The following is a 14,256-nucleotide window of genomic DNA, read 5'->3' on the forward strand; positions in this document are numbered from 1 at the left end:
GAGTTCAGAGGTTTGAAAAAGGATCTCAGCAGAGTTTTAACCTGAATGGAAACTCTTAATAAGCAGGGATGAAGGCTCCAACCCCTCTCTGCCAAAATACGGGTGTCACGCCGCCAGGCGGAGGGCTAGGCAGAGCTTAACAGCGACTAGGGGAAGACTTGAGCTTAAAATTGAGAATTGTGTCTTGGTTCTTGCAAGGAGAGAGGCTTAAGCAGGGGGTTCAACTTGCTTTTTGGGATGTTAAGGCAGCTCCTCCAGGGTTTTCCTGGAGGACTTGGTTCCACTATCTGAAAGCCTTGTATCCAAAAACACCGAGTCACTGACGCTGCGGCCATCGCAGGACAAATTAAGACTAAAGAGGTTTTAACAGTTTGGCTGAGATCTCCCACCATCAATGAGCCAAGCTTTCCTAATCGAGGTTTTTTCCTCGTCACCACTTCTCTAGTCTTCTGGTTAGCAAAGATTTTCTGGACAAAGACGATGGGTATGTTCAAAGGAATCTACAGGAATTAGATGCTCCTCTCTCACTGCACCTAATTCATCCAAGGGGAATTGGGCACCTCACTCTCATATGGCTTTGTCAAGCGGACACTAAAATCAACGTGAGTACCGTTAAACTAAATTACCTTTGAGTCAGGCCCTCAAGCTTTGGGATTCCAAGCCTAAGTGTAAAAAACGAAAGCAGGAATTTAGAAGAAAAAAAAAAAAAATCAGACTTTTTTAGAAACATACAGAAGCAAAGGGTACAAATTAGTTCCCCCCTTAGGTGATGCATAGAGTTTTCTGTGGGCTCGCTGCACATAAGTAGATTCATCATCACAAAATAAATTAAATTAGGTCAAACCATCATTTCCACCTAAAAGCAACCATACGTTGCACCATGCGGCACTTATTCATAATAAAAAGAGTTTAATAAATATCTCATAAACGGCGATCATTTTTGTTCTATTTTAAAAAATACAAAGTTGTCATCCGTTCTGTTAACACTCAGTTCCCATCGCTGCAGGAAGTTTTGCTCGTCCGAACGTATTAGCTTCTCGTTTTCTTACACACGTTGCTTAGATATCTTAGTTTCCAGTAGCGTTAGTGTTGCACTTGTGAAGCAGTGAGGAAAACAGGAATGCAGTCGCAGGGAACCGGCGGCTTCGCCTGCGTGGGCCACCCCGGCTCAGCTCTGCTTCTCGCTCTTGCTATAAGTAGTCTATAGGGACTCCTGACAGACAGCACTCAGCACCTTGCCGGATCAGGCACTAGGGCTAGTCAAAATGAGAATTCAAGTTTTCTAAATGTTAGGCAAGAAATGATATTTGCAAATATCCTCAAGTCCCACCTACTTTAATCCTGCCCTTTCTAGGTGTTTCAAGATGCACCCACCCTGTTCTCCCCCACCTGCGTTGCCCTGAGGGACGAATTACACTCAGAAATGGGAGACTCCCTTATCACCCCATCAGGGAGTCTGTAACGCTCAGTATGCGGGTGCTCTATGGTTTCAGTAGCACAGGTCAGTTTTAGAAAGTGTTGCCTTCAAAAATATTTTCTTTTTTTCTTTTTTCTTTTTTTTTTTTTTTCCTGAAAGAGGCAAAGTTTATGCTGTGTCAAAGGAAAGTGGCTCACTTGATGAGTAGTTCGTATTCATCCTTGGGCTCGGCTATAAATTATATTTGCAAGTTTGTATTAAGGGAATCTCAGTTTTAGAAAAAAAAAGTCGTACAACAATTTTTCTGTAATCCTTTAAAACACACTGGTGGCAAGTCCTTCGCAGTTTCTCCGAGACTTTGTACACACTACGGAAGTGCAGGAACAGGAACTGCCTTCATCTCATGACACCAAGAACTGAAAGAAACAAACTCCTAATAGCTTCAGAAAAAGCTACGAGTGTGTAATATCTTTATGTTGGTCCAGAGGATCTCCACTTGCTACCTCAACACATGCCACAATTAAAGAGGTGAGAGGGTATTTTAACGTCGCTCCTTCTCTTTCCTGACAGATCCATTCTGTTTCGATATTTCTTCAAAGAGCGTGAGGAAGGAAGGTACTTCAAACAGGTGTCGTTCTCCTGTTGACCATATTGACATGGAGTCCTTCCTTAAATTCCTTCTGAAGGAAGTTGTGAACCTGCAGAAAACTGGCTTCTTGGTCCGCGTTGTAGCTGGCAGCCGTTGTAACCTTCAAAGGCTCTCTGGAAAGAGTGTACATGGAAATTTCGTTCATGGGAATGGTGCTTGCTATCTTCATGCCAACCGGAGAAATGTCTCTAGATGGAGAAGGCTCTGTAGATCGAGAACTGGATCTGGACCTCCGCCTCCTGTACCTATAACTTGGCATCCTGGCATAAGGAGAACTGGAAGAAGTCTTAAGGAATTCCCTCTTGGTCTTAAACCTCAGCTCTTTGTTCTTCTCAATATAAATGTTCACAGCCAGAACACCTATGGTTTCAGCCACAATAAAAGACAAGGCTCCAAAATAAAAAGACCAGCCATAGTTGTAATGGTTCTTTTTGTCCTCATCTCGCTTGTCACTTGGGTCACCTGCATTGCTTGATATGTAGACAATGATCCCTATGATATTACTTAGTCCTAGAGAGAGAAAAACATAAATCAGTGGTTATGTGGCTGGGAAGATAAAATTCAAGCCACGTTACTTTCTGGACCTGAATGGTTCGAAGATTATGACCAGAAATTTTACTATATTTATTTACTCTTTCGTTTATCTCAAGATTTCATTTATTCTTGAAAAAGAAAGAACAAATCTGGGTCACATTTGCTCACAAGGATCCCGAAATATTCAGCAGGATTTCTCACCATCTCTTCTTTGTCATGATGGAAAAGAAGTAGCTTATGGGAGTTCACTAATATTGTTAGCGGGATTCTAACATTCAGAATAATAATAAAAATATATTTTGAGCTCAGGGCTATGGTTGTTCACCTTGATCAAGATAAATTCTCTTCCACCTTGCTGAATTTTCATCTAAATGCAGCATGCTTAATCTGAGCTTCAGGGAAAGCTATTAACGATGTGGCTGACTCTCTCGGATGTTTCTAGTGTTAAAAATGGGCTCACCTATCATAGGTGAAATTTTTCTGCCGTCATATAAAAGGAAAAAAAAAAAAAGGCCCTGGATGTAAGAGGCACCTGATACATCTAATGTTTTATACATTTTAAATAGTGTGAAGCCTGTTACTGACTTTAGCTTCCTTTTTCAGGAAAACCAAAAGCTTTTTGAGAATATACTTATTGTAGAGCTTCAAAAATGTATTTTTGTCTTAAGAAATTTGCTAATGCTCTCAACGCAGGGATACAGGGAGAGAACTGCCAACAAGCTTTTCCACAGGCCTTTTCAGTTTAAAAAGGCAGCACTTCTTAAGGACTCAATTTAAGGAGAACATACCTGCTGCAACAAAGAGAATCCCAGCGCTGAGAATAATGTTGTTTTTGCTGTTGTAAATCCTTCCTGCTCCGACACAGAGCCCTCCCAGCAGCAGCAATATTGTGCTTAGGATGGGGAACACGCTGGAGGCACGGACAATGCCTGGAGGGGAGACAGGTAGAAAACCAAGACACAGGAATCATTTCAGATGCCTCCTCGGGTGCTAGTGTGGAGATTACAAAGTCTCAAAACCCCTGGCTTTTGCTGGAATTATCACTGATTTTGCATTTCTGGGCATGTTTTTGGGAGCCGAGGCCAATGGGTAGGTGGCCAATGTGGCACAGACACTCTCAGCTGAGTAGCTCAAATCTTTTGAGCTTTGTCCTAGAAAGTCCAGTGTTATCGCCATTACCCGATGCCACCGCGTACAGAACGTTTCTGGCAAAGCATGAGGTAAGTGACAGTTAGACCCAGCATCGCGCTGGAAGCGGCAGTGGGAAATTCATGAGCTGGCCGTGAACCCTACAACGTTTGGGGGTGGCTTGAGCAGACAGGTCCCCTCCTCGACACAGGCGCAAGGCGAGCGAGTTACAGCTCTTGACGTCTGCAGCATTCGCGTCGCCAGCGAGCGCAGCTAATAACCCCTTTTTCTTTCCTTGAATATTAAGGACGTTGAAGCCTTTCAGATGTCTAAGGAAGAAATTTTAACAAGTGTGTCTCAGATGTTTGTGTTTAGTTCCCTGACAGCTAAGTAGAGCCATTTAAAATTCCGTATGCTTCAGTCCGTTCTCCAGCACGGGCTATAAAATCCCTGAAAAAAAACATTTAAAACACCACTTCAAGCCAGCTTTCGAAGTCGGGTCACTACAAGACTAAGCAGCAATCGAAGGGGAAACGGTGGGGAGGGAACAAAAGGGCTGAGAAGAAATAAACGGGCACAAGAAGCGAAAGTCTGTATCGTAAAAAACAGCGGGGTAAAAGCTGGTACGCGTTCCTGAAAGGCAGCGCGAGGAACCAAGTCACGTTGCGAGAGAGAGAGGACTTTTTTGACGAAGGGGAGATGAGGTGCTGAGCGCTGCTGCGGAAAACAGGACCGCCTCTGGCGAGGGCAGGCGCAGGGGGAGTCCCGGCGGGACCAGCCGGTGCCGGGGCACCGGGACGCCCAAGGTGGGCGGGGGTCAGCAGCTGCTCTCGCACCCCCCAGCACCCCGGGAGGACACGGGCCCCCCGCGCCGAGCGCAGGGAGAGGAGAGAACCGCCATCTGGGCCAGCCTGCCGACGCAGTGCCGCCGGCGACGCGGCGCCTCGCGGGTGCCATCATCCCGCGGAGAAAGGGCCGGATGTTACAGCTGATGCTTTCTTGTTTTACTTTGGACGGCCGTGCCGTTCCCAGCTCGGCAAAGTCGCTTCCTAACGATTCCCCTGGTGACCGGTGGCAAAACTCCCGCTGACTGCACGAGGGACGGGGCTGGGCACTTAATAACGGCGTCGCTTTTGCGTGTGCCGCAAAAGCCCCGCGAGCCCCCGTCAGGGGCCCAGCCCTCATTGGGATGGGGCAAACGCAAACCAAAGCAGACAGTCCCTGCCGGGGAAGCTCGTGCCTGCATCGATCTGCAACAGCAGGAAAAGTCCATCTCCGACCAAAACTGGCAACGCTGCTGCGCGCGTCCTTCACAGACGGGGCATTTTCTAACCGGACCCAAACCCAATTCAGTTGGATGCGTTACTATTCAGACGGTGTCTTGCAATAATTGGCAAATCCAAGTAACAAGGGTGTCAGTCTCTAATTAAAGCCCATGCAGTGCCGAGAGCCTGTTCTCTTCTCCTGGGTGTATCCCCACCTGTGCGGTACGAAGTGCTTCGACTTTTGGGTCAATTTTTAGAGTCAATTATTAGGAAAAGATTCAACGTCAGTCTCGGTGCTGCTGGACACGAAGGCATCCCGAACCGCTGTCTGCGTGTTATCGTCCTGGCAAAAGGCAGCACGGGCTTAAAACCTACTGTGGCCCACCCTTTCTGGTTGTTGTGTCCTACGCTTTGTGGTCATGCTATGATGATTTCCATTAAATCAAAGAGCTTTCCTAAAATGCTTCGGTGATATCATCAGAAGGAACTTGCCAGACATGCCAAACGTAGAGGGTGGGTTCTTCTACTTGTAGTAATCATCTCCAGAGATAATTTTTCTATAGTAGGTAATTAAAGCGAAGAGAAACTAAATACGGTGTTCTCTTCCTGTAAAACCCTACAGTCCATTTTTTTCCGACAATGTATACTCTTAACTCTGCAATTTGAAAGGAAGCTCAAAGGTACCACGTAGAATTTACGTGTGTCTCCCAATACTGGTAATAAAATGACAGCACATCAAAAAACATTACGGCAATCTGGTTTTTGCTTTCTCCCCTGCTTTTTTTTTTTCTTGTTTACCGTCCTGTCTGTTTGCATCGGCTGTTCGGCACCGCTACGCAGTGTGACACCTCCTTCGGTGCAGCGCCGCGGCGTGCCGCGCTGCTCCTCCCCACAGGGCTGTGAGCCCCTGCGCTCCGCTCGCGCTTTCGTTCTCCTCCGAAAGGCAGGAACCACACAGCCAGCTTTAAAAAGGAGATGCTATAGCATATACAGCCCTGCCCCTGACACTTCTGCACCGTGTCCAACGTCCTCGCGCGCGCAGCGGGGATGAGCGTGGCTGAAATCCCTCCTCTGCAGCTGTCGTCGGGAGGACTGAACAGGAAAGGTCTCGCCTGAGCTTCTTCGCACGTGTTCGGTGCCGCTGCGGCTGCCGTTCGCCTGGTTTTGCAGCCTGAATGCCGACGGGCAACATCCAAACTCCTGCTCCTACCCACACCCTGGGCCAAAGTCCCCCGAAGTCAGTCATTTTTTCCCCACTGATTTCAATAAGGTTTTGAGCCAGGGCTCGATCCCGCCAGCACCGTCGTGTTTACGTTTATCCGAAGCCCCTATTAAACTGGGAACTGTGGAGCAGGAGGAGTCCCCTCATGCTGCTCTGCCAGGAGCACAAGACGCACGCAGCACCGGTGCCCTCATCCAAGCCGCACGGGAAGAGTAAGGGTCACCCTCAACATGGCACCCCCAGGAGACTTGTGCCAAGAAATGGCTAAAAAGCACGGTGAACGGTACGGAGACAGCAGATTGCAAAGGTGCTGCGCAGCGGGCAGGAATGGGAAGGAAGGTCTCACATCTCCTTTGAATCAGGACGCAAACATCCTCTTGTCTGCGGCCAGTTAGGTGGTGATTTGGTCCCTGTTACATACGCATACGAGCTCATCTCTTCTGGATTTAGATACGTAACCTTTCAGTAATCTCTAAGCCACCCATTTTTTTGTAAAAGCAAAAGCAGAGAGGTCCTGCTACCTGTGCAGACCACGCCAGCATGAGCTCTCCTCCGCGGGGGGGGTGGCTGAAGCCTGATTTTGCAGAAGACATGAAGGGTTGGACCAACTTGTTTTTAAGGTCTGTCACTTTGGAAAGTAGCTTTTAGGAACACCCATCCCAAGTACACTTACAAACAATTTACCAATCTCATGTCTTACTGAGGAGCTGTGGAATGTTTTTCCCAGTTCGATCTTTTCTCCAAATAACAAAAGCATAATACACTTTTATCAAGATGGTACTTATTCCTTCTTTCCTTTACAGTCCTTTTACTAACGATGTTTCTTTCCTAAAGCTGACTTGGCATCAATTTAACATTAGTTCCAAAGCTTTTTTATGAAAGATAAATGCAGCCGTGCCCACACTCTGCTAGTCTGCCTTAGCCCGAGCCCTGAAATCATGTCACCCAAGCACTATGTCTGATCTAAATTGACAAGAGTAAAGATGAAAAAACATCTGGGTTTTCTGGTAAAGGGTACTTTTCGAAGATTTTTATTTTTTCTCCTCATCTTAGGAACCAGAAGTTGTTTCCCACAGGTGAGCAGAAGGGCAGAGTGGTTCTCTAAGTGGTGTTTCAGGTAATTAATAGCAGCGTAATTGAGGGGTGTTTTGCCTTGCGGGGTGTATCAGCCAGCAGCGTCGCTCATTGTTCCCTGACGCCTTCCCAACACCTTGTGACCTGCAGTTTCTTTCTCTGGTAAAGGGCATTGCTTTCAGCTTGGCTGGTCTGCTCTTTTGTTGAAAGGCACAACCAGCCAAAGCGTCCTCTGGGGAAGGGAAAATCTAACTCAAACTTTGCAGGATTCATGAAGTTTGACGCTCGGGTTCCAAGATTCCCTATCAGCTGAGAGAACGGTCGCCTGGAGGAGGCGAAATGATTGCCCTTATTTCAAGCACCAGGTTGGTGGATGAAATTACTTCTGTGGCGGATTACACACCAGCACGGAGCAGCGAGGGCTGGCTGGCTGTGCAGGGAAGCCACAGCCCATGTTCATGCTGAGATTTTGCTGCTAGCTGCAGAAATTTCAGCTTCCTTCCTACAATGCGGTAATTTCACTGCAGGGGGAGGTGGCTCAGCAGCTCCGAAGGATGAGGCTTGCATAAGGGTTGGGTTTAAGCATTAGGAAAAGCTTCCTAATGGGCTGGAACCCACCCCTCAAACCTCTTTCTGTACACTAATCAGATAAAAACTCCCTCTGTAAAACATCCTTGCCAATCTGGGAATGATAGCTGTGGGTTCGATTTGAAAAATTTCCATATAGATTTTAGAGAACGAGCACCACAATCGTGTGTGCTCCCCTGGCTGAAGGAAACCCTTGAAATGGGGGTCCCTGAGGGTCACGGTTGTGTGGGCTGTAGCGTGAGCTTCACACACATCATCACTGCTCTGTGCCACCCAGTTTGGGCCAGACTCTTGCAATGAGTAAGAGTTGGGTTGGACTCTACAGAAGAGAAACCCAGGAAAGTCTCTCTGGCTATGTCTGTTAATCCTGTGTATTAGGTATCACTTTTCAACTTACGGAGAAGGTATTCTGAGCTGTCATGGTCATAGTCATTGTCTTCAGGGAAGTGGTTGATTCGGAAGCAATGTCCTTTGTAGATTCCTAAATGAAAACAAAGCAAACATTACACATAAGCAACAGAACCAGGTAAATGTGCTTCTGCCAGCTCTGCTTTATTTCCTTTTCCTCCAGGTTGTATAAGTAAATTATTCTCTTCTAGGATGCCATCAAGAAACCATCTCTAAGGTCACGAATTTTGGGCAGATTGGGCTGAAGCCTAGCTGAAGGAAGGGAGAGCCAGGATGCCTGGGCTCTTCAGTCTGCCGCTAATACAATTCTCTTGACTTTTTTAATCTTTCTGTGCTTTACTTTATCAGCGCCGTGCTTATCTTACAAGCATACCGAGTTTGCACAGCTGCTTTTTGTTCCTAGAGTGACTGCCACTCTGGGTCCCTGCGCCATGGCCGAGTGCCAGCCGAGCGCCCGTCACCCCTCCTGCCTCATCCCCGGTGAAGTGCTGGCTTCCCTTATCAGAGCTGGTAAATGTTCAACTGTCTGAGGCCTCTTCAATTACTCTCTAGGCTTGGAAAACAAGTCCATAAATCTCTTCTTGCTGCAATTTATACCCATACGTCCCGCTCAAGGTTGGTTCAGCCTTAAAATGGCATATTTGTTTGGTTACCTGGGAGCCTGTGCAGTAAGTCACAGAATCACAGAATCACTAAGGTTGGAAAAAAACTTCAAGATCATCAAGTCCAACTGTTAAACCAATTCCACCATGCCCCCTAAACCATGCTCTGAAGTGCCACATCCACACGTTTTTTAAACACGTCTAGAAATGGTGACTCTCCACCTCCCTGGGCAGCCTGTTCCAATGCCTGACCACCCTCTCGGTGAAGAAATTTTTCCTAATATCCAATCTAAACCTCCCCTGGCGCAACTTGAGGCCATTTCCTCTTGTCCTATCACTAGTTAGTTGGGAGAAGAGACCAACACCCTCGTCGCCACAACCCCCTTTCAGGTAGTTGTAGAGAGCGATAAGGTCTCCCCTCAGCCTCTTCCAGACTGAACAACCCCAGTTCCCTCAGCCACTCCTCATAAGACTTGTGCTCCAGCCCCCTCCCCAGCTTCGTTGCCCTTCTCTGGACACGCTCCAGCATCTCAACATGCTTCTTGTAGTGAGGGGCCCAACACTGAACACAGGATTCAAGGTGCGGCCTCACCAGTGCCGAGTACAGGGGCACGATCCCTGCCCTGCTCCTGCTGGACACACCATTGCTGATACAGGCCAGGACACTGTTGGCCTTCTTGGCCACCTGGGCACACTGCCGGCTCATGTTCAGCCAGCTGTCAACCAGCACCCCCAGGTCCCTTTGCGCCGGGCAGCTCTCCAGCCACTCCTCCCCAAGCCTGTAGCGTTGCGTGGGGTTGTTGTGACTCAAGTGCAGGACCCTGCACTGGGCCTTGTTAAACCTCATACAGTTGACCTCGGCCCATCGATCCACGGTCAGGGTGTGAGCGTGCGCTCCTGATACCTGAAGGGGCAATGCCAGCGCTGGCCGGGTGAATGCCTTGCTCGGCTGAACCAGATGAGGTTCAGCACTTTGTCCATCTGAGTAAAGGTTTACATTAGTATTTTGTGGTGTTTTTCTACCACGGTTATCCATAGCCACATCCAGCCTTGCAGTTGGGTAGCGGAGACCGCTGCTGCGCAGCGAGCTGCTCGGGGACCTCTCCCCAGGGAGCTCACTGCAGGAGCGACGCCCCGAGGTGCGATTCTGCTGGGTGCTTTCATTATTCATTACCCAGCGCTTTCACGCTCAGGAACACGCATCACCCAGGCTGAGTTCTCCTCCGCACAGGAGTTTCAGTGCTTACAGCCTGAGCTGGCAGAAGGATTTAAAAACCATCAGTTAATACTACTTTAACAGAAGCACAGCTGCAGTCTGTAGGATATAAATGTGGATTTATTTCACTACCTATTAGCAATGATTACAAAGATCTCAAAAGAATTAGTAATCCGGAGGATTTCAATTGCACCCTGTGACTGTCAACTGCGGGTTGGCTACTACAGTGCATTTAATTCTTCCAGTAAATGATGTGCCGACTCTAATTGCGGTAACGGCTCAGGCTTTCTCTGCGCAGCACTTCAAAGGCTGTGAAGAAGCAGCAAGTGGCTCACGTCACACCTGGAAGTGACACACCTCTCCTGTCTGCCAGGTGGACCAGAGCACTTCAGCTGGGACCGCGCCTGCTTGCCCGTGTGCCCCTCTGCTTGCCATCAGCTGGTTTGTCGCTCCTGATGGCTCTCCAGCAAGGCAAGCCAAAATTCAGATTTTAAAGGTCCCAATGCTTATTTTTATGGCAGTTCACACAATGGAACTAAACCTCTCCCGTCATAACAGGGCCTCTGAGACTGGATGGTCATTTCTTTGAGCCTCTTCATGACGGTGTGCTAATTTAGAGGGAATACGTTCAGGGTATGAATTTTTCTCTCCTATTCATTAAGGAAAAAATCGAAATAATCTTCTCACTCTAATTTCCTATGGAAATAGGCTTTTCAATGACTTTGTGCTTGCGTGTGTATAGGTGGGTCTGTCTCTCAGTCTGTATGTACTTCTCCAATAACTTTTAAGGTAGTTGCTTGAATTTATCCAGAGCTGATAGACAAGGAGAAGTATCACAGGTAACTGAGCTCCCACAATTTCCGTGCACAGGTAAATGAAGGAAGGAGAGAGCTCTGGCCAACGAAGACTGCTTTGTGAACTTGTGCGTTCACAGGGTATGGACATGGGCAACAGCCCAAATAAATGTCTCGCTTCCAGAAACTCAATTAAGAGACAAGAAGTCTGCAAGACTGAAATATTCCCCGAGCATTGTGTTTGCAGCATTGATGGATTGATGGAGAGATTTGGCCTCTGTAAAATGGCCTCATGTTATTAAACTTCTGAACGAAATGGGCCCCTTAGCAGAACTTTCTCTTACGCGGAGGCCACGAAGCCATCCCTTCCGCCGCAGGACTGAAACGCGTCAGCAGGACAGGATGGGTTGGTATCAGAAGTGTCTGTGCTTTTCCTCTTTTATGGTTGGAGATCTTCATTCCCCTGTGCTTATATCTGGAGCTTGTCGCATGAAAAAGTATCACCAAGCCTAGCAGAGGTGAAAACAGAGGATACTTAGCCCCAAACAGAAAATTCTAGATGAGCTTGGGAGTTCCTTTCTATTTCCAGTTCTTAGGGATACTGAGGTCGGTCATTCTGGCCAACTTTTTATAGAAATAGCAAAAGGCTGTGAAATTTGGACCTGTATCAAAGCCTGGGAATCCAAAACATTCTTCCCAATACTTTTGCTGTAGTTCAGATCATAGATATTAGTTCAGGCTCCTCTCTAGTGCCTGTAGTATTTGATAGCTAATAACAGCAACAGACTGGATAAATTTTTTCCATAAACTTAATAGGTGTCACATAACTCAGCAGCAGCTTATTAAACTTCCAGTGAGGCTTGAAGCCGCTATCAAGAACTCTGGTGATCTACAGGGTATTGAGGGCTCTTTTAATCCACAAAGTATCAGAAACAAAGTTTTACCAGGAAATGTAGCAATACAGCTTTTTCATAATGATGGACTTTCAAACTCAGATTCGGGAAAAACTGGAACTAGCTGGGTGGCAGCTATTGAAGCAGCGGTCAGCTTTAAAAGCACAACAGCAGAGTTTGACTTAAATACAAACAATAAAAACAAAACGAAACTGAGATTTGGTGAAATACTTGGCTCCACGCCCTAGCACGCAAAGCAATGCAAAAGAATAAAAGCCACGAAACAGAAGAGGAGGCAGAAAAGGAAACACCTCAGTTAAGTTCAGTAACAACCCGCCGGCAGCGTCTGCACAAGGCTGAACTCCTCGAAGCCCTTCTCAAAGGCTTCACAGCCTTGAAGAAACGTGTGCGCAGCCGTGGCCCCTGGTCCAGGCCCCGTAAATGCACACGGGGGCTGTTTCTCGCGCCAGGATGCGACGTGGAAGAGATTTTTTCCTTTGCTCGAATATGGGGATACGGTCCCTTATACCCTTTGGAGAGGAAGATGGAATATTTAACTTGTACTTCTGTATCCACTAGAGAGAGATAAATAAACTGCAATCATTGCCTAACAGAGACTGAAATACTGAGAAGCACTTCTGGATACCTCTTGAGAGTAAGATATGATATCCCACTGAGACACTCTTAAGCATTACTCCTTTCTTTGAATGATTACTGATACTTTTTAAATGATGCTTTTAGAAATACAAATATTATAATGCATTTTTTTCCTCAATAATCACTTTGTTTTGAATTTTGAGCCAGGACTTCAGGATCTGGGTTAATGATAATGAAGGGGCAAATTTTCTGCAGTGTTGCTGATGGTGTAAGAACTTTTTTTTTCCATTGGTTGCAGCGTATGTAGCTGGTATTAAAAAACTAACAATTGTTTCTGACTCGGCTTTACTCTGTGTTCAAGGACTTCTCCTACAAGGTTAGTACTTCCCAATCTCACTAAGTGTTGTTCACATGACTATAATTAGAGTGTGATGTACTCTGATAATGTGATAAAGGAGGGAATTGTAGTGCCTAAGTGAAGATTAAGCTTTGGTTTGGGGTTTGCGATCTCAAAGTACATAGAGTTTTCAACAGTAAGTCAAAGTAGTAATCCCAAATTCTGATGACACACAACCTTCTCCTTGCTCTTTTTCAAACAATCCTTTAATAATCCTGCCTGTACCATTGCAGAATTTTCACTGGGGTTATATTTTTTGATGACTGAGAGCGATGCTGTAGGATGCAAATGCTTATTAACTTTCTTTGTGGCCACGCATTACATGGATTGTTGTTGTTGTTGGCCGTACCATCAGCCATGTCTGTGAAACAGCCATTTCCCGTGGTTAGTGTTTATCAGTGACAACATTCCCTGATGCCCTGGAAGTGTTTGCACAACTCAGCACTGGAAGATAGAGCACTTAAACGTCTGATAACGTTTGTCAGGGCAGGCTGTGCTTTTGTTTTCTCCTTCCACTAATCCTGAAAACTATATACAACAAGATCTATCCATAGCATTAGCGTTCTGTTGTCATTTAAAATAGGTTTCCACCACGCAAGACGCTAGCAGCTTTGCAGCAGAGGACCTTGTCTGCGGGGTACTTCTGTCAATAGCAATTTTCGTCTCCTTGCTCTGAGCTCGAGCTTACGGGAGGCGATATCTGATAGCAGTGGGAGACACACGAGGATAGATGGGTCAAGCTGCTGCCTCCTTCTCCATCAACAGCTTCTGCAGAGCTATTGCTCAATTAACCATTTCATTTACCAGCCCGTTCCACTGCCCTTGTCGGTGAGACTATGCAGTAAAACATCAGTTTTGGGACCTGGTTGAGAAACCTTTCTTGTTTTCTCGTGGGACACCAGACATTCGCGACCTCCTTAGATGAAACTCCCCTGCCAACACGCCACATTCTTGTAGCTCTTGAGCAGCTACAGATACTTACTGCACACACGTGCACACTATTAATAGAGTTAAGCCGGGTTTTCTCCTTAAGGGGGTTTTACTGATGGAACGAGTGCTACGAGTGTCAGCTGCAGAAGTGGTCGCACGGCTACAGCAGTTACCTGCGGGCAGGTAAATACACCCCATAACTGTCCAGCCTAAAATCCCACTCACCAGCTGATTTCTTTCTGGCAAATGTGGGTCTTCCAGGATGGTCTGAAGATGTGGAAGGAAACGATTTTCAAGACCGTTTGACAGCAAGTGCTTGCAAATACAGGGAATACAAGTTGCAAGGAGCTGGCTGTATATTAAACCTGAGGCAATTAGTAAGGAACCACGAGAAATTTGACCTGGCGGTTCTGCTTCTTGCATCTATTCTGTGACTAAAGCTGTGCTTCAGTTCCAGAGCCAACCGTTAGCCTGATTTACTGCGACACTTGAATATCTGAATGTTTAAGTGACAAGTTTTCTGACTATATCAGCACAGAGGG

General features: G+C 46.7%; 1 protein-coding gene across 1 annotated transcript in view; it reads right to left on the bottom strand.

Moving 5' to 3' along the window:
- Nucleotides 1-2,037: 2,037 nt before the first annotated feature.
- Nucleotides 2,038-14,256, bottom strand: part of CACNG4 (calcium voltage-gated channel auxiliary subunit gamma 4) — a gene marked incomplete at both ends in the record, with an annotated part of 40,091 nt that continues 27,872 nt past the window's right edge. Inside the window, 3 exons of the mRNA XM_082008101.1 lie at nt 2,038-2,576; nt 3,389-3,529; nt 8,275-8,358. Coding sequence (XP_081864227.1) covers nt 2,038-2,576; nt 3,389-3,529; nt 8,275-8,358 — 764 coding nt within the window. The remainder of the gene's footprint in view (nt 2,577-3,388; nt 3,530-8,274; nt 8,359-14,256) is intronic.

Source organism: Phaethon aethereus (assembly GCF_964289735.1).
Source record: "Phaethon aethereus genome assembly, chromosome: 18".
Lineage (NCBI taxonomy): Eukaryota > Metazoa > Chordata > Aves > Phaethontiformes > Phaethontidae > Phaethon > Phaethon aethereus.